Source organism: Xiphophorus couchianus, chromosome 12 (genome assembly GCF_001444195.1).
Source record: "Xiphophorus couchianus chromosome 12, X_couchianus-1.0, whole genome shotgun sequence".
Taxonomy (NCBI): Eukaryota; Metazoa; Chordata; class Actinopteri; order Cyprinodontiformes; family Poeciliidae; genus Xiphophorus; species Xiphophorus couchianus.
Genome location: NC_040239.1, coordinates 11,737,851 through 11,757,923, shown reverse-complemented (window position 1 = coordinate 11,757,923; position 20,073 = coordinate 11,737,851). Strand labels below are relative to the sequence as shown.

Sequence of the window (20,073 nt, the reverse complement as noted above, 5' to 3'; positions counted from 1 at the left end):
TGTAATGTACAATCTTCCTGTGGCTTGTCACCAAATAATTAGTTTGATCAATTAAACAGAGGAACTGTTATTCACTAATGTGGCATGCACTGTTCTGCCAAACGGAATAAAAGTGACGGGCTGCTTCAACACAGCCATGGAGGCCGGCTCATCTCATCTGATTGAATGGGCACAATAAAAGGCTGAGATACTTTTGACCGATTATTCAATAAGCAGCTGTGAGTTCTCAACAAGAGAAAGAAGATGTTTCAAACGGCAGCGGAAATTTAGAGCAGCCGCGACCTTCTGCTGCTGGATGAGGAGAAGCCATAGCTCAGCTCCCTTTTCCTCCCTCACCTTTAATGTGATCAAATAGGATAAACTCTCATCACTCTCCAAAAAATGTCAGGAAGTTAATTGAAAACCCCATCGTATCAAAGGGACAGAGGACGAAATCACATTTATGGAGGGCAGTTTTCATTTTTCCTCTGATGGGAGAAGAAAAGGTCCACCTGCCCTTAACCGCTGACACATTCTGGCAAATTAAATGCATTTTACTGTACATTGTTAATGGTTACATATTGGAATATGGACACATTGTCTAGCATAATATCAATTTAACTTATTTTTAAGAAACTTTATAAGCTAAACAAGCAATATTGTTGCTTTTTGAACAGTACACTTACAAGATCTGACTTCATAGTAAAAACAGAACGTACTACATGAGATGATAAAGGAGAAAAGCAGGGGATAAGGAATTCAATCTGGAGAGACTCACACAGAGAAGAAAATAGCAGTTAAAAAGATTTAATGGTACAATTCTTTGGCGCTCGGACCCGGCAGAAGACCGTGAGCCGAGGATCGCCGTGAGCAGGCGGTCTGCTCGGCGAGCTTGGGATAGTCTTCCCCCCGGGACCGAAACTGGTGGTGGAGCGGAGCTTGGAGAGGAAGAGCACAAGGGATCCTGGACGACGACCCTCATGGTGAAGGTGGAGAAGGGGAGGAGGTGGGTCGAAGCACGGCTGACGAGCAGGAAGACCCCAGGGTAGCTCGGACTTTTGAAGGTGTCTTTGGACGATGATTGGCTGGAGCGGCGTGAAGCTCCGGTCCGGATTGGCTGCGGTCGGGCGTAGTGATTAGATGATGTGGTGAAGCTGGTCGAGTCTCCCAGTTTGAATTTTCGCCAAGGCTCCATTTCAATCTGGAGAGACTCACACAGAGAAGAAAATAGCAGTTAAAAAGATTTAATGGTACAATTCTTTGGCGCTCGGACCCGGCAGAAGACCGTGAGCCGAGGATCGCCGTGAGCAGGCGGTCTGCTCGGCGAGCTTGGGATAGTCTTCCCCCCAAAAGAGGGAGCCGGGCCGAGGCCTGGCTGGCCTGCAGTCGGATGACTGATAGGCGCACCACGTTGGTTGGGGCCTGCAGTCTGACGAGACTGATAGGCGTCGGTTGGGCCTGCAGTCTGACGAGACTGATAGGCGTCGGTTGGGCCTGCAGTCTGACGAGACTGATAGGCGTCGGTTGGGCCTGCAGTCTGACGAGACTGATAGGCGTCGGTTGGGGCCTGCAGCTCGGCGAGACTGATAGGCGTCAGTTGGGGCCTGCAGTCTGACAAGACTGATAGGCGTCGGTTGGGGCCTGCAGTCTGACAAGACTGATAGGCGTCGGTTGGGGCCTGCAGTCTGACAAGACTGATAGGCGTCGGTTGGGGCCTGCAGCTCGGCGAGACTGATAGGCGTCAGTCGGGGCCTGCAGTCGACGGGACTGATAGGCGACGGTAGGGCCTGCAGCTTGGCGAGACTGATAGGCGTCGGTCGGGCCTGCAATCTGACAGGACTGATAGGCGTCGGTAGGGCCTGCAGTCTGACGGGACTGATAGGCGTCGGTAGGGCCTGCAGTCTGACGAGACTGATAGGCGTGGGTCGGGGCCTGCAGTCTGCCGAACTGATAGGCGTCAGTCGGGCCTGCAGTCTGACGAGACTGATAGGCGTGGGTCGGGGCCTGCAGTCTGCCGAACTGATAGGCGTCAGTCAGGGCCTGCAGTCTGACGAGACTGATAGGCGATAGGGCCCGCACGCTGGCGGGACTGATGGCGAAGCAGCGTGATGGACTGCGAGGCCAAGCCGGCAGGGCTGAGGGCCTGTTGGGCCCTGCTAGCTTCCCTAGGTGTGAAATAAATGTTAGAGGTGACTGTAGCGGCCTCTCAGAATGGACAGCCAGATGCAGGGAGTTCCGAACGGGTGCAGTTTAATCTTGACCTTTCTTGTCAGACACCGTGAAAACTGTAGCATAAATAAAGGATACATAATGTATAAATAAACATGAATGTTCACAAAACACAATTGCGCACATTCCTACCTCATTCTGCTTTCCAAGAGCGCTATTTTACAATTTTTCTTTTTCTTCAGGCTCTAACGCTGACTCTGCGTGGTTAGCGAAACAGGAAGTGCCTAACACAAAATATGCAAAGAAGAAATCTACCGCTCTTCAAAATAAAGCACAAATCAACCACTAAGTGTCGCTGTGGGACCAATGAACAAAAGAAGAATTTCACCATTTAGTAGCCATTTATGGTGACTAGGGCTCCACCACCAGTAATTTGGAGAGATGCTCACCTGCAGACATTGCATGTGGAGCTTTGAGCACAGCTGAAAGATTTGGTAGGATATAGGATGAGAAGGCCGGGGATGACCAGCGGCCGAGCTGAAGGAGAGAAGCTGAAGGGACGCCTGACGATGGCAATGTGGCAACGCCTACTCTACAAGAATGGCCCGAGAAGTGGCGAGGGGGAGGATCTCAGCTGAGATCAGTCTGAGGTGGCAGATGAAACGGCAGCGGTTGTAGTGGTCAGGGAAGAATTTAGTATCGAGTTAGATAGTCTCTAACTGATTGAATACTTTAGATGCAGTGTGAATTCACTCCGTACCTGAAATCCATAGAAGGCTAGGAGGAAAGCGCATGAGTGGAGCTCTGATGTAGGGGACGAAGGCGCCGGATTGGTGTGCAGTGATAAGATTCCCAAGTGATGGGAATGAGATGGGTTTCCAGCTATCAGGATTAGAGGAGCTATGCTTAGAAATCCCTTGAGAAGAAATTCACAGCGGGGTTCGACTAGACTAGATGACCAGACTAGACTAGATGATGTGGTAGGTTGCTAAAGCTTAGCGTGAAAGTTGCTTCCAGCGAGCAGACTGCGGATGTAGGAAAGAACTGAAGAAGGGAAGCTGTAAGAATGCTTTGCACGGAGGCAGATGTGGGAGTTATAACTGGACCTGGAGGGACAGACTGGCTGCCTGTGATCTGCTGTAATATGATTAAGTTGTACGGATATACGAATCCTGCTTAACTAATTAATTATTTAATGCAACTACGGATGAATGCGTGGATGTAATTCTCGAAATCCTGGAGTGTTTTTATCTTATGCTGGGGGCAATGAGACGAAGTTGGATCGCTAAATAATAGGGGCCTGTAAATCCCCCAAAAGCTCTTTAGAGAACGCAAGGAAAAGGGTAGAACAAGTCAGGATTCCTACTGCGCGGTAGACTAGAGCACGTACACGAGACCGAGAGTCGACGTCGGGCCGGAGTTTAGTTTCCTGCCAATGAGGATCGCCATACGTCCTGCTCCAATGGCTGGTAGCGACCGACAGAAAGGGAGTACCGAAACGCTTTTAGGTAATCGGCCACATAACAGGGAAGTTAGATCTTCGTGAGCCATATTGCCAGCGACGGTCCGGCTTGGTGGTAAGCAGTCGGATTATTGGGGAACGGGAGGCTTGTTTTATACGAGCGAGCTTTGTGGTCGGCTACGACTAGCTCCAGCGGTAATTACTGACCATCCATTTACCAGAAGAACATTGGCTGGGTTTATCCCGTCGCGTGTATCGAACTGACGGCTGTACAGATGACGCTGACCACCTAGCGCGCATGTCTGCGTACCAACTGTGTGTATGCCTCCTTGATATGGGTCGGAACCAATGGATGACGAGGAAAGAAAGCTGTCAGAGCGAGCGGCGATGTGAACTATGAATCACTTGAAAGAGGACTCGTGAAGTTCGTATCGCTGTGCAGGTGAAGCTGACTGTTCGAGGGTGGAGGTTAAGATTGACGACTGGAAAGTACGCAGATGAGATCCGGTCTGGCTGCAATGAAGCTGCAAAATTAGAGAGCCTACGAGCGGCTTCTGACGATCAGACTACTCGGGGTGCGACATTGGCCCGACTGAGGGGGAAGGAGAACCATCCTCCCCGCTTTGTGCACCAGGAGCGGCCCCGTGATTAATGGTGCTGCTAAGGTGTGTGTGCGTGACTGTTTCTCCCCGTGTATGTCGGCTGCCTGGTTGGCTTGTGTTCCTGATTGCTCAACTGAGATCGTCAAGCCATCTACGGTCAATGGCTGGGATTGCGGTTGTTGTGGATGCTGGACCTACTAATGAAGCCATTCGTGTGTTCCTGCAGCATTGTTACGTTTCCACCTGGTTCACCAGATGATAAGCGTGGATCTAGGTAGGCTGCGTCTCTGCTCTCGGGTAATCTACCTGCTGGGTCCATAGTTAAGGTATTTTCTCTTTCGGACACCTGATGACTGCACCATTTTGGAGCTGCAGCGCTCGGACGCTCTGCCATCTGTGTGGATGGGCTGCTTGCATGGATCTGGAGTAGAAGGGGCAGCACGGCTTTTTTTTTTTTTTTTTTTTTTTTTTCCAGAAAAGAGAAATTGTAAATAAAAGATTGCCCATAACTCCGTTTGTTTTCAGGTGCGTTTTATATGGAACTTTAGGCGGATCCCCTCTACTAGTCATGAAAAGCTTAAAGAAAATGGTGCTGCGATTAGGAAACCAGCGGCAGCTGGGGCGGAGGCCAGAATGAGCTGAAATGCAAACTGGAACTACTGACAGAATTTGGAGCGATCTTAGCAACAGAGGGCTACGGCGGCCTGAGCGGGAACTAACGGAACGAGCTAGTCGCGACCCTGGAAATGCCAAGACTGACCGGCGATAGGAGGCGTGGTAAACGTGAGTTAAAGGCACTGGTACTCTGACAGAGACGTAAAGCGAAGGGAAAATGAACGAGTCAGGAGCAGGTACGTCTTACCTAGACGACGCCCAATGGGCGCAAATGAAGCTGCGGGTTGATGAGGCTGACAAGCCAGCTGCGAGCCGAGATAGGTGGAGGTGAGCGTTAACCATTTAGTGATTGCCAGCTCAGGCCTCCTCCGGACCACCGTCACTGATGCTCCTCTCCCTTCTTTTCGCAACTGCTTATCTCCTGGTAGCTGGCATGGCTTTGGTACTCGGTTCCTCATTATTGTTCCAGTTGCTGGAAGACCCTTTGCAAGCAAAGCATCCATGAGATTGATTGTTGTGAAGTATCGATCAAAGAATACACAGGTTCCTGTGGGAAGAGATTCAACCAATCGCAAGACTGCTGCAGCTCCAACTCCCAACCTTTGGCCCCTGAACGTATTCTTCCCTTGATACACCTCAAAATCCAGCACCAGACCATTTGGAGAGGCAAGGACAAAGACCTTTAGGCCAGTAGGGTTTGGCTTGCCTGGGACATATTGCCTGACTGGACAGCGGCCTGTGAAAGGGATGATTTGCTCATCAATGCAGACCTTGTTATACCTTGGAAGTCTGAGACAACCTTGCCTCACACGGTCAAGCAATGGTCTGACTCTCCAAAGAATGTCTGACTCCTTTGTCTCTTCTGTTACATCCAGATCATCAACAATCTTGAGTGAGCTTCTCAGCTTGTAGAACCTATCCCTTGTCATTTTCCTGCTAATAACTGGCACTTTAGTTTTTTTAGCCCAAAACATTTTAACTCTGGGATAGCCAAGGCAGGCCATGTGTACTGATATGCCAAAGAAAATCTTGATTTCTTGAGCAGTAGTATTTAATGACACTCCTGTAGTTTGCAGCTGTCTTTGATTTGTAAAAGCTGCCAAATCTTCAAAGATTTTGTCGTCGATGTACTGCGAAAAGTATTGGATTGGACTCCAGTGTTCTCGGATTTTAGGGTCATCTTGACAGACAGGAAGCCCAGGTAGCGCAGGTGTGAATCTATTATGATGGATGGAAAAAAAACACAAATAAGTACTAAAATACTAAATACTAATACAGCAATAATCTAATATGATAATAGAATTGAATACATTAGCCTAGAACTAAATAAAACATACAAGGTAGTCCTGGCCCACAAAGCACGACGACTTTCCTGCTCCCTTTCTGGCTCTGAGTCTGTCTCCTCATCAGATACTCCTGCATCTTCTTCCTCTCCTTCTTCACCTACTTCTTCTTCACCATCTTCTCCTGTACCAGGCTGATACTCATCCTCATCCTCATCTGACAGCCCCAAATCTGAATCTCCCTCTACTATTCGGTATAAAATCCTCTCTGCTTCACTTCTTTCTCCTACAACAATGTTGACTCATTAGATACATTAAAATGGTCCTGGTGTCCACTGCAATTGACATTCTTAAAAGGACTGATATTTCAAAACAGAAATAATTAAACTGTTTTCTGAGATAAAAATATTATTATTGACATGTTAATAAACAACACTATATATAATTATCATGGTAAAAATAGCAATAGATAAAGAATAATTTGCTTACCTTTCCTCTTTCCATAAAATGTGGTTGTTGGTATGCCAGCCATTTTGATTGAAAAGAAAAAGTGAGTTCCCAGCATGCAAACCTATCACATGACACGTCACTGGAAAGCCCAGGATGTCCTCTAAAGAGTACTGCAAGGCTTGATAGGGTAACTCAAAATAGTAAAAGAAAATACAGGTGAACAAAATGTCCACTATAAAGGACACAAATGAATGGGCTGGGTCTCAGGAGGATAGGCCAACAAAAAGAGCAACTGAGCAGAATCTGCAAAGCACGACAAATCTACCAACATCTGGCAGTTGTATCGTAACTCAGTCAACACAGATGGAGACTGAATTAAAACATTACTTTTTTTAAATCAATCAATTAATGAAAAAAAGATAAATGAAAGATAAATGGAAAAAAAAATCGAACGCAACCAGCTGCCTGTGGAGAAAATCTGGTACAACTGCAAACCTACCGAGACTCTCTCATTCACCAAAGCTGACTGGCCAGGCAAGGAGATAAATTAATCAGAGAGCAGCCAGAATCACAAGCTAACTCTGGCAGAGCTGCAGTGATTAACCAATACAGACAAAAGCAAGCGAAATGTTAATTGGGTGCCTTTTGAATGAATCCTCTCTGGAAATGTTGAGAACGAAACAATTGCTATAAGAAACATTTACGTTGCTTTCAAAGTTTGCCACAAGTAATGTAAGGACCACAGTAAATAAATGGGAGAAGATGCTCTGGTCAGGGGAAGAAAAGTGACACATCATGACTGACATGGAAAGCCGCATCTATAACAGGAAGCTAACACTAGACATCACCTTGAACACACCTTACACATGTCGAAGCATGGTGGTGGCAGCATAGTGATGTGGGGAAACTTTTTTTTTTCTCAGCAGGAACAGAGAAACTTTGGCCTGCTGTTGTCTCTGATCTGCTGGTTGTAATTGCCAGAGACATACTTACATATGTTGCCATGTATGGACCAAGCATAATAAAGCCATTGCGTGCCAAGATAATATGAATGTGAAAGATTCTGAATGTGGCTGCAGGACAAAACGTTTTGTTTTCCCAACCACCACAGACGTATTGGTTGGACGAAAGCTGTTACAGGCACTGTTCCCAACGTTTCTGCTCAGATTTTGTTATTTACAGAGCATAAATTGGAATTGAATATTTCTTTTCTTTGAAGATCACAACACCTTCCGCTCAGTAAATGGAGTTGCAGATGTATTTCAGCACCGCTGGCCTTGGCTAAGTGCATGTGCGTGTGTGTGTGTGTGTGGACAGCAGATAAAGAAGACAGACATGGGGCAGGTTTAGGCTCTGGGTTATTAGGCCAGGTAAACAGAAGACGCCTGTGTAACTCTGGCTGATAATTCACTGACCTTTACCTTTTACACTCTAATGCATTCTAATAGGCCAGCAGATCCCAGCATGTCTCCTTTGTTACCAACACACACACACACACGCTTTATGATGGCCATTCATCACAATGACACACATACACATGTACACACACCTATCTGGTTGTCTGGGAGATCAAAGCGTTTATATTCCTCTACCTAAAAGCCCCTGAGAGAAGGAAGAATCCTCAATCTGTTAAACACGCACTAACTTCCTGAAAAGGACGCAAAGTGAGGAAACAATAAATGTTCATGTTTAAAATGTATTATTTTCCTTGACCAATTAAGAAAATGAATGGCACTCCTGGATTGTCAGTTTTACAAATGCCAGCTAATGGCATGTCAAGTAATACTGCACCTAGGTATGTTGCCATTCCAAGCTGTATTGTTTTTAGAATGATTGAGAAAAAACATCAGAGAATAATTTGGAGTTACATTACACAGAAAATCCACGAAACGAGGAAATTTGCAAAGGGGAAGGTGGGGAGGATCCACAACAAAAAATACAGAAATATTCATTTACAAAAATAATAATAATCACCTGCAGTGTTAGTTGTTGCCCTTACAATCCTTTTAAAATAAAAAATAACTCAAGTATTTTTTTTAGTTCATTCCTTATATTTCTTAATTGAGTCAAGTTTGCATGAACTTTAAATTAGAAAGCCCTGTCTTTATGTTTATCTGGAATATAAGGGCCCTTCCATCCTTTATTCATACTCTTATAAGTATGAATATAAGTGAGTATTTAAATAAGATGTAATTTACATAGAAAACTGGTATTTTCTGAAGGACACTGATTCAAATCACCCCAACAATGGTGCGTCATAGTTGGGGATGACCGGTTCTTTTATGGCCATTTCATTCCCTCGGCATAAACCATGTAGAAAATCAGTGGGGTGAGCTGCAGAGAGGACAACTCATACCAGCTGGGACTCAGGGGCCACCCTGCAACTTTTAGTAGCAGGGATCTTGGATACAGATCCCCAGTCCAACACACCTGAATCAAATGGCTGAATTAGCTCCTCAGCACGCAGTAAACCTCCACAGAGTTCTGCTAACGAGCTACTTACTGATGCATTTGTGCTGAAGCAGACATAACATCAAAACTTTGCAGGAGACCCATCCTCTCAACGACTGGAGTTTGGGACCCCTGAGTTAAAGTGACTGTGCAAAAAGGAATAATCAAAGATCTCTCTTTCTGTATGAGTGAGGCATCATACTGGGGACAAATTACACCCAGCAGGAAAGTCAATAAATGAGCCACTGGGGATTTTGTCTAAAACCTCTTTTTCTTAACTTGTGAATTTCTCCTCTAGTAAATAAATGTGCTCAGATGAAAAGTTGGCTTTCTCTAGAAATGTTCCATGATAAATTATATTTCTGCATTAAATTAAAGGCTCCTTACACATCTTTACCAACGGTGCCAATAGATATGTAGACAGCATGTGAATTGCTCACTAATTTGTAGAATATTTTTTTCTGGTTTTAAAGGGTTGCATCTGTATACAGTTTCTTGTGTTTGCTCTTTGCTAGGTCCCTCTCTAGGTAACTGTGAGGGACCCAGGCCTGCCAGAGGTGGCCCCTCAACATGCAAAAGGATGACCGGTCCGGGGACGACAGCCAGCGGGAAAGTGTAAGCTAACACCAGTTTTTATAGTTTTCAAAATATGCTTCAGGATATATCAGATTTCAGTTATGCTTTTGGGATTTATTAGTTTTAGAGTAACCCATTAAGGGCCACAGTTAACATCTAAAGTGGTACGGTGAGATTGCATTGAAACCCAATAGCTGTGATGCATGTCGTAGCAGGAAGATTGAAATTCTGAGCATACTTTTCAGAGTTGATAGTTTGACTCTGCCATTTAGCCGAAAGGTCTTTTACTTGAATATTTTACATGAACATCCCTGAATACTGATGCTCAATTTATATGTTGAGTGAATTGTTTATTTTCTATTTTCCAAAACAATGTTCCACATGATATTCACAAATTTCTCTGCTGGGTGATATAGTTGCGCTTGTATCTGGTACAAACCTTATATATGAACATACACTCTATTATGCCACGATAGCCCTATTTTACGCTTCACCTAAAATTGTTGATTTCTCTAAATAGCAAAGTCTCATTTTTCTTATTCATCTGTCCTTATTTCTGATGTCTAAGATAAAGATAAAAGGTTAATTGTGGTCATTTGTATTTAAATATCAGAAAATCTTCATCAGTAGGAGTAGCTCAATGCAGTATATTAGTCCATAGTGGTCGTCATCGATATCAACTATAAACAACAGTATTATGATTAAATATTTTTCAAAATATATTTTCCTTTTATCTTAAGGCCTTGTGCCTACTCAAGCAAATAAACCGTCTGATTTGTCTGGATTTTTTATATGTTGATGGCCACCTTGACATTTTTTTTCCAGAAAATTCATACTCTCTTTTGAAGAATTAGTAGTCCACAAACAGTATGATTAGAGATTTTTCCTTGTTTCCTCTTAATAAGTGAGTGTTGTATTCAAATAGGAGAAGCAATAATTAAATCTATTTTGTGTAAAACCTTACCTGAATATTTATTCAAGTGTTTCACTTCCAAGGTTGTGAATTGCAGAAAAATTGTTTTTGTGGAATCAGGAGTTCCTGATGGAACTGGTTTCACCAGTAATAAAAAACAAACAAACATATTTTAATGCACAATACCACAGTGTATGTAAAAGTAATTATCCTAGCTGTAATAATTTTCCTGTGCTGCTGCAGTGAACAAAGGCTATTATTGAGCTACTTCTACTTTGAAACATAAGTAGAGCTGCAAACTGTAATGATTAAAGTCGTTATTGCTGAAGAGACATAAATATTTCAAGTATATACAATTCAATGGAATGTTTGTTTGACTAAAACATACAGACATAATTAGAGTGATTTCATCTGTCACGTATTTGTCTTTTCAGTTGGTAAGATTCTACCAAGTGGAAAAATGTATAGCTCAAAATTGCAAATATTTAACAGAAGTGCAAAGCTGGTATTTTCATTCTCTTCATCACGTCCTCCCATCCCCCACAAAGGCTTCACTGCACCGTCTCTCGCACGATGTTGTCAGAGTTGTGTGCAAGCTGTCCATCACCCACCTCTATCCATCTGGATGGACGAGGCAGGTTCCCAGCAAATCCTCACAAAAACAACACAGATAGGAGTAGAAGGATGTAGATCAGATACAGCAGCAGCAGCCTCTGTCAGGATTAATCTAACAGACATAAATAAGATATCCAGTCATCCTCCTGACCTTTAGTTCAAGTCCAAATGTAGGTCTACTGCATGAGACGATTTCAGAGAGAAGGACAATAAGATAAAGGCAGATCTTTATCTTATTTGTCTGACCAAATAAGATAAAGATATTTAAAGATATTTATTTAAATGTCTTTCAACAGATCTGCTGCTGTTTGACACTTGTTTCATATTTCAACATGTATATATAAAACAGCCTTTAAATTGAGCGTTTCTGTTCAATCTTCTGTGTGTAGAGGGACATTAACATATTATCACACTATCTGTAGTTTATTTAAGGATGTATTGAAATAATATGTGAAGACGGTGCCAGTGTAAGGTTAACATCCACTCCTTATCAGCATTAATATTGATTTCGGCTTTTAAATAGATTATTTGAACTGTGCCTTTTCAAGGTGGAAGAAAAATACAATTTTGGTAATTTTTGAGAAAGGAATTGAGTGTATTAGCCTTCTTTTTCCATTCTTAAACCAGTTCAGATGTGTGTTTGGAATCATGGTTCTGCTGAAACACATCATTCTGCCTCAAATTCAACCTGCATGATGATCTGAGGTGAGGTAGAATAATTTGGAGACAAGTTGCTGTCTTCATTATTCCACTGGGAGTAAAACATCCCCACAGCATGATGTTGCCACCACCATGCTGGGCAGTTGGTGTTTTGACATTTTCCAGCCCCACCTAGTTTCTCACAAACACAGAGCCATACTAGAAACTTCATTCCAAAATCACTTGGGCATAAGTGCCTTTACACCTCCTCCCAGTAACATGTGAGATGGAGGTGGAATTGAACTCACAACCTTCTAAGTGCAAGAGAATTACACACTTAACCACAGTGGTCCTACATATCTGGTGTGTGAGATGTGTGTTTTGTTTTAATGTCCTCCTTTAGAACCCAAGCAAATTTTGCCTGGCCATTGATTTGATATGGAGTTGAAATATTTGGATATACTGTAGTTTTGTCTTAATAATAATAATTTCAAGTAATTTATATAATGTGTTCTTACAAACAAACAAAAGAACAACTCCAAAGCATGATGCTTCCACCACCATGCATGACAGCTGGCTTGGTATCTACTGTAGGTTAATAATCTCACCAATAGCTGATTTCCTTCCAAATCAGCTATCTGCTAATTTGACGCACACAAATTTTGCAGCCACATTTATACTGAGAATAGTTTATTTACACTTTATTAGGAGCACTTCAGTCATAAGGGGAAAATATTCTAACAAGTACTTGTTATTAATATCCATTTGGTTGATCCTGAGGTGAATGCGGTTGTGGAGTACGCCACAAGGCGGCAGTATAGTGTGAAGGCAGTAGGTCCACCAGTGTGTTGCGGCTTCCGCTCACCTATGAAGCGAGGCTGCATCAAGCCAGGACACAGGTTGTTTTTGAAGATCCTAACTTTTTTTCCATCAGTGACTGCAACTTAGTAATAGAGATGAAACCCAGATATAGGTTGCCAAGGATCCAAAATAAACATAAAACATAGTTTTGGAGTGGATGAAGGATCTTTATATTAAGCTTTCTGGATTACATTTTCTACACCTTGACTTGAACTGAATTGTAAATCTGTGAAACCTTGTTCTACTTCAGGAAACCTAACCAATCTAAAAAAAACAAAAGCACATACCAAGACTTCCAAGAATTGTGAACAAGCCTGTATCAAAAACTGGTGCAGATACAATAGGATCTAAGTATAAATTAAATGTAAGTGGTGGTGTATAGATATTTTCAACCTGCGTGTGTATTTTTTTTCCTATTTCAATTGAATAGTAAGAATTCCACAAAAAAATTTAAACCTGTCTGCCTTATTTTTTTCTCCATTTTTTTTGCATTGCATGTAAACATTGGACTGAAAATGTAGTCAGAAAAACTTCAAAAACATGGATGACTATAATTTCTCCAAATCTACTCCCAGAAAGGAAAGCCAAAGGTCAGCTGTTTGAAAAAAAAAAAAAAAATCAAATGGCATCTTTGCCTCTTAAGAATTGCTCAAACTGATTCATGCCAGTTTGCTAAGACAAAAATAGATACTCCTATTGGCAGAACAGAGCAGACTGTACAAACAGAAAAGGTTGCTGCAAAAACTGTTGGAGACAAGAGCAAATGACCTTTAAAATGGAATAAAACAGCACCAATGGAGCGAAAATTGTTTGATGATTCACATTTGATGTCTCAGAAGGGGCTTTAGAAGAGAATGTTCTGAAAGACAGTGTCCTGGGGAATAGTTATTGAATATCTCTGAAATGTACCATTCATTTGTGCTGTGAAATAGCAAGGATGATGAATGATTAAATTAGCCAAGAAAGTAATAGCTCATGTCAGACGTGGATGTGATTGGTGACCTCATCGGCGTGAGGCAGTGCAGGTCATTGGGTTGCAGCTATGAGACTTGACCTCCCACCGGTGGGAGAGAATGGGTGGGACAGCTAATTAGAGAGACGGGAGGAAAGCTAGAGGAAGCGATTAAGACAAGAGGTGAGTGTGAAAAACAAACAGAAAGCAGCAGAGAGGCTTCCTCACCGTTCCAAGGGGCACATTAAGGTGGAGCGGGGACACAGGCTGCACTGATGAATACGCTTCCCAAGGCTCCCGGGGGCTGTCCAATCAGGCGGTGCCATTGATGAATAGTCATGAGTCACCTTATCAGCATTGCCATGGTTACGCAGATGTGACTGTGGCCCCATGAATGTGATGAGGGAACAGAAATGGGCAAAAGGCTCCTCTGTCTCCTTTCCTGTGCACATCTTGATCACCAATTAGAGCCTGGCAGGGAAGCGTTCAGACCAAGTGTTTTGCTTGGTGGATCAGGTGAATGGCGTGGAAAAAGGCAAGTCAACAGAGGGAAATGAGGGAAAATGACAGTAAGACAGTGCTTGGTAAGAGCAGGGAGATGGGAGATTTTGATCCGTCTTGACTTAAAATCACATTAATTAACGATAAAGCCAGTTGCCAAACAACACGTGCAGGTGAGGGCTGACAGGAAGAGGAGATGGGAAGTGGATGACAAGATATTTAATGAAAGAGCAACGAAATTAGATTGGGCAGTTCAGCAGAGAGAAGCGTTATATGAAAAGGGGAGAAGACGCTGAGGGTGAGCAGTAAAAGAACAGCTGGAGAAAACAAAATGAAGAAAATAGACAACAATATACTAGAATGAATGTCTTCTGCTTTCTGTAACGCGCTAAAATGTAAAGAAATTTCTTATATTGTTAAAAAAAGTTGTTTTAAAGTGCAGTTTTATGAGCATGATGAAATGTGAAAGAAGCAAAACAGCCATAAACTTGTTGGCACACTTGATCATTTGATTTTAATTTAACTACTTACAGAATCTTTTGTTTTTTTTTTTTTTTTACAATCAAATGGTTTGTTTGTGAATGATCTTGGCGTCAGAGTCCAGGGAATTGTTAGTTCTTCTTCAAGTTTATTGCAAGAATTTAAATATCTGGTGAAAATTCTGGAGACTGGGCTAACTGTAAGTAGGTGTTTCAAAATTGTTTTTCATGTAATTTACTACTAACCGTTATTTTTGTGAGTATCAGAATTGAACTGCCTTGTCTAAGTCCTGTTTGCAAATGTTTTCAACGGAACAAGCCTAGTCTAATGAAGAAAATTAATTTTAAAAAATGGTTGATGAAGTATTTATTTGGGACAGTTTATTTGGTTTAATAGTTTTGTGATCCCTGAGCATTGCCACAAATCTTTCTCAAAAGTTTTACTGCACAATACACAGAACAGGTCAGTAACATCATACTGTCGATAAGAACCGTCTACTTACCGCTCATTTGTGGGGGCTACAGAAAACATTGTCAATTGCTTTTCAGCCTCTGCTTATCCGCATGCTTATTCATGAGTCAGTGGAGCAATCTGCAGCAATTTCAAAACATGTAATTGGATTTGCATCACCAACCAACGGGGATGTCCTCAGGTACTCAAAAATCTCTCTGGGCCAAATATATATTTTTTTATCAGTGTGGTCTTCACGCAGTTTTCTGTGTTGAGCCTGCACATAAATGTTGCTTAATTCTCGACTCGGATAAGTAAAGGGTTACGCGGAGCCTGATTTGTATTTAATCTTCTAATTTACACCGTGTGTGGAGAAACATTATTGCCCACTAACCGTTCTCATTTCACTGCCTGTTGACTGTGTTTAAAGCGTGATTAATCTTGCATGAGATGTTTGGCGGTGTGCTCGTTCCGCGACCGGAGGTTGATGAATGAAGAGTGATGCTTAAACAATTGCCTGCAAAGGTCGTTTGTGAGGATGCAAAGATGTTTGCTGACCTCTTAGAGTGAAGTTTTACCTCTATTTACTTCAGGAAGTGGCATCTTTCTGGCTTTTCCTTCTGTTGAAGCAGAGCAGGTTCTAATTGTTTGTCTTTATAACACCTTTATTAAAACTGCTACCAGGCTCAGCTATACATCTTGAAGTTTCCACATTACAGCACAGTGATAATGACCTTCTGCCCAGATGATGAAATAAAAGAAAATGTACTTTGTCTAGTTTAATAGCTTCAGCCAAGAAATCAGGCTTATTTCTTTTCTTTTTTTTCCTCCCGTCTGCTTCTGATGCTAAGATTATCCTCTCCCTAATGTTTGCAGGCATTTTATCTGATTTTTATTTTGTTATGCATCAAGCAACACACAGTAATGCCTGAAGCTGCAGAAATCTCTAGGTCATGTCCCTGCCATTTACCATGATCGGACTGATGAGTGACCCCTGATTCTTGCCTTGTAATATTACACAGCTTTGTAATAGCAAGACAGGGGAAATCCCTCCAGGAAAACACACCGCCAATGACTCTTTTTTTTGTCTTCAGCGTGTTTACACTGCAGATTATGTTACCGCTATTCAGAGGGCAGAACTTGGAAGAAAAATCATCCCATAATCTCCCAATCAAATAGGAACTCATTTCACCACTAGCTTTACTTTGTGCTTTGTTTAGGATTAGGAGGCGAAAGTCAAGAATTGCTTCACACTCTTTGAGCAATATAGTATTTTGGGGGGAAGTCCTTTTAGTGATGCTCTTATCTTGCAGTAGTGGTTAAATTTTAGCGTACAAATAATTTTGGTAGTTATTATTGTGGCTTCTTATTCTCTTCCTTCTCTTCCCAGATTTGTTTCATTTGGTGGTGCATTCAGTAGCAGCTTCTTTTACTCCCACGTGCCTCGGTTGATTTGATCCCCAGAGCATTCTCAAACTATTTTTGTCATGTTGAAGGCCACATTATCCTTTAGGAAGGAACACTGTCATTTTTTATGTAGGTGGTTTATGTCACTGTAACCTCCTGGTGAATAGCACGTTCCTTTGAATCCAGGCAAAACATTACCCAAAGAGTTGTACTGTCACTGCTGGTTTCACTATTCCACACACAGTACCTTGTTTATTAAGCTATTTATTAATGTATTACAATTTTATGCAATACATCAAGACAAATAAGAGTGTAATTATGAATTGGAACAATTTTTTGAAATTTTTTATGTTTTTTTTAATAAATAAAAACTCCTCATGAGTAAATGCTTTGTTAAACCACCTTTTGTTGCCATTATGGCTGCATATATGTCAGTCTGGGCTGCTGATGTAGAGGCTACTGGCTTTGCCCATTCTCCTTTGGAGAAATAGTTCAAATTAAATGAAATTGGAATAAAAATATCTGAGCATAGTTTTTCATAGGTTACCATGGATCCTCAATAGACCTGGATTTTGACTGCCCCATTCTAACACATGAACATGCTTTATTCTAAGCCCTCACTGGCTTTATGTTTGCAGATCATGTCTTTTCTGAGGTCGTATGTAATTTCTAACTGGCTTTCTTCTGGGATTTCCCTGTATCTTTCTCCAGCCAACTTTTTCAAACAGGAAACAAGTAAGAGGTGACCTGTTGCTCTAAGGAGGTGGGAAAAAGAACTGACAATAATTGTGATTTTATTAAATTTGTTCACTCTTGTGCATACTCATTGTTTATTTTATACCAGTCGGTACAGTCTTGGCCTCTGAAAGCAGAGAATATTCTACAACAGCTGCAGAAGGTGCAACAACTCACTTCTCTAGCCAGCACTGTTTGTTCATTCTGAAATACACTTAAATTGTTATGCATATTGCATATTTTTGTTTCTTTTAACTGAAATGTGAAAAATTTCCCAGCTACCGTTTTTTTCTGATTGTTCTTCTGTAATGAGAATACATAGAGTATTTTATTTCACATTCAGGGATTGATAACGCACTGACCGCATGACTCTTATAAAAGACAGCAGATCCCCAGCCTGGAATGTCACACATTTCCTGCCATTATTTCTCATGTCACATTTTCCCCAAATAACACCAGCGTAAGAGGAAAAAAAAGAGGAGAGTTTTCTGCTGTTGTGTCCACGGTTTTGCTTTGCCTTTGAAACATACATTGCAGAGCTACCATGCTCTGAGCCTTGATGTTCTGCAACCTTGATGGGAGCATATACATGTGCACAAAGAACCACATCAAAATCAGAATATGCATGAACATTCAAATGCTGTCTACAAATTGACGAAGGATCTGCAGGAGACTTACTTTATATGTATATGGTAGGATGAGGCTAAAAATACAGAGGGAACTTGATATGATAGTAGCAGCAGACTCATAACAGGCTCAAGGAAATGTTTGAAAGAGGATTATACAGGTGAGCTTAAAGAAAAGGTTTGAACCTGTATATAGATAGATAGATAGATAGATAGACAGACAGACAGACAGACAGACAGACAGACAGACAGACAGACAGACGGTAATGTAATTTGCTGGTAAGCCTTGTGATCTGTCTAATGTAGAAGACAAAAGAAGCTCTTCTTTTATCACCCCACAGTTTTACAGCTTTGTTTTTGCAGTAAAGACGCTTACACTGGTTGTAAATACCAGAAACTCACACCATGGAATAAAGCTGAAGTCTCGACATTGCCTGCATAAAATGCAAGAAAATCCAGGTTTTATGAGAAATTATTCCAATTACAGCAGAGTAAAATTAACAATTGTGAATTAATTACTCTCTGCAGTTTCAGGGATTCTAAAACAGAAAAGGACTAAAAATTTGAGAGAAAAAAAAGGCAGCTATACAATAACCCTGAAATAAAATGTTCTGGTTTGTTACCAATACAGTCACAGCTTTTAGAAAAAAATGAAGTGAGAACTGCCAATGAACTCTCAGACAAACAGGAGTACTAAATGCCTTTTTCAGCCTGGTGATTCACTGCACTTCCTTCAAACCAGTTTTTTTTAATTACCTCGCTTGTTTCCTTGACATCTTTCTTTCTTTTTCGTGTTATCTTCTTTCTGCTTCTGTCACTCCTCTTCTCCTCTTGCCTCAGGGTGTTCCCCAGAATCCATTTAAGTTTCTCCACTGATAAAAAAAAAAAATCTATTGCAGCAGTAAAATCAGAGAACAGAGATGATTGATGACTCTGATCATGAAGTTGCACAGACTGAGCTGACTCTGCCCTCTGGGCGGAAATTAAAAGAGTGCATTCCTGTTTTTTAATCCAACCCTTGAAGCATCTCATGATAACAGATATTTTGTAAAGTAGCTTATGGAAGAAAGACAGTGTGTGAATATTTTTGTTGTCTAAGTGGTTTCTGTGACTTAGAATTTTAACTTTCATGAGGAAATAGTTCTGTTTTTTAAACTTATGATGTATACAGTCTAAAATATATAAATTCATGAAGTTATTGTGATAAGGTGAAGGTCGAAAAGGTAATGATATTTGTTTCTGTGCGAGGAGGTGAGAGAATGCCTTTTAGCTTTGCTTCAGGTTTCACTCAGACACTCTTAGCAGAGAGTGTCTATGCTTTTTTAATGTAAGTTTAAAAAAGGGAAAGCTGCAGGGAAACAACTTCTTGCAGCGTGCACACACCGCATACTAATAATTCGCCAACTCTGTGTCTGTGAGAGTAATTGTCATAAAAACCAAACAAAGCCACGGAATTGAGACATTGTCCAGATATCATCCAAAAAGTCAAGCAACACCATTTGAAATTTGTTGGCCTATTAATCTCTGAAAAGGTCAAAAGAAGAAAGACAGCACTTTCGAACCAATCTCATAAAAGATTCAACTGATGCATTTCCCATTCGCTGGAATCTAAGTGAAATGAATTCATTCATCGAGCGTGAACACAAGAGTGAGTAACTTGAAAAGATTCACATGTAAAAAGCCTTTTGGATCTCGAGTGGCTGAGCCTGGAAACGGCACTGCATTATGATAAGAAATGAGTAATGTGTGGTGTGCAGCAGGACCATTAAAATGTGAAATCCTGAGAAGGAGTTCATATCAAGTCAGTTCATCAGATTGTATGTGGAAGGCAAGAAGTGGACTGAATGGAGAGGGAATAATATTCTAAAATGAAGGATAATAAGGCAGGATTTCAGCCCTCAGATAAGGAAGAGCTTGATGTGGGGGAAAATACCTGAATGGTGCCAGTAGCCAGTATTGAACCACCTGCATCTCTGTGAAGCCTCACATCAAGAGTTTTCATCAAAGGCTACAACCCCCTACAGAAACAGTGGATGAATTATTTTTTCTTTTTGTCTCATAAATTTGATTCCACAACCATTTTTAACCACTTCCATAATAAAAGCGTAAATCAAAGCAGAGGGTGAGCTGTCTTTTTTTTTTTTCAGCTGCTGCCCCTTTCATATTGGTGGCAGATATTAAAATGAGTGATTCAAGCAGTCGTGTCCGGGTGTGCATGCAAACTTTCAGTCAAACAAGACTACTTCCATGAAATACGACTCAGATTATCTTTAGGAATCTTGCAAGGTAAGAGCTCAATTTAGAGTC

The 20,073-nt window shown here is 41.6% G+C and overlaps 1 protein-coding gene across 1 annotated transcript in view; it reads left to right on the top strand.

Annotated features, from left to right (window-relative positions):
- Window positions 1-20,073, top strand: part of pde4d (phosphodiesterase 4D, cAMP-specific) — a 209,981-nt gene that overhangs the window by 17,090 nt on the left and 172,818 nt on the right. The window contains exon 2 of the mRNA XM_028033348.1: window positions 9,527-9,626. Within this exon, the coding sequence (XP_027889149.1) occupies window positions 9,582-9,626 (45 nt within the window). The 5' untranslated portion in view covers window positions 9,527-9,581. The remainder of the gene's footprint in view (window positions 1-9,526; window positions 9,627-20,073) is intronic.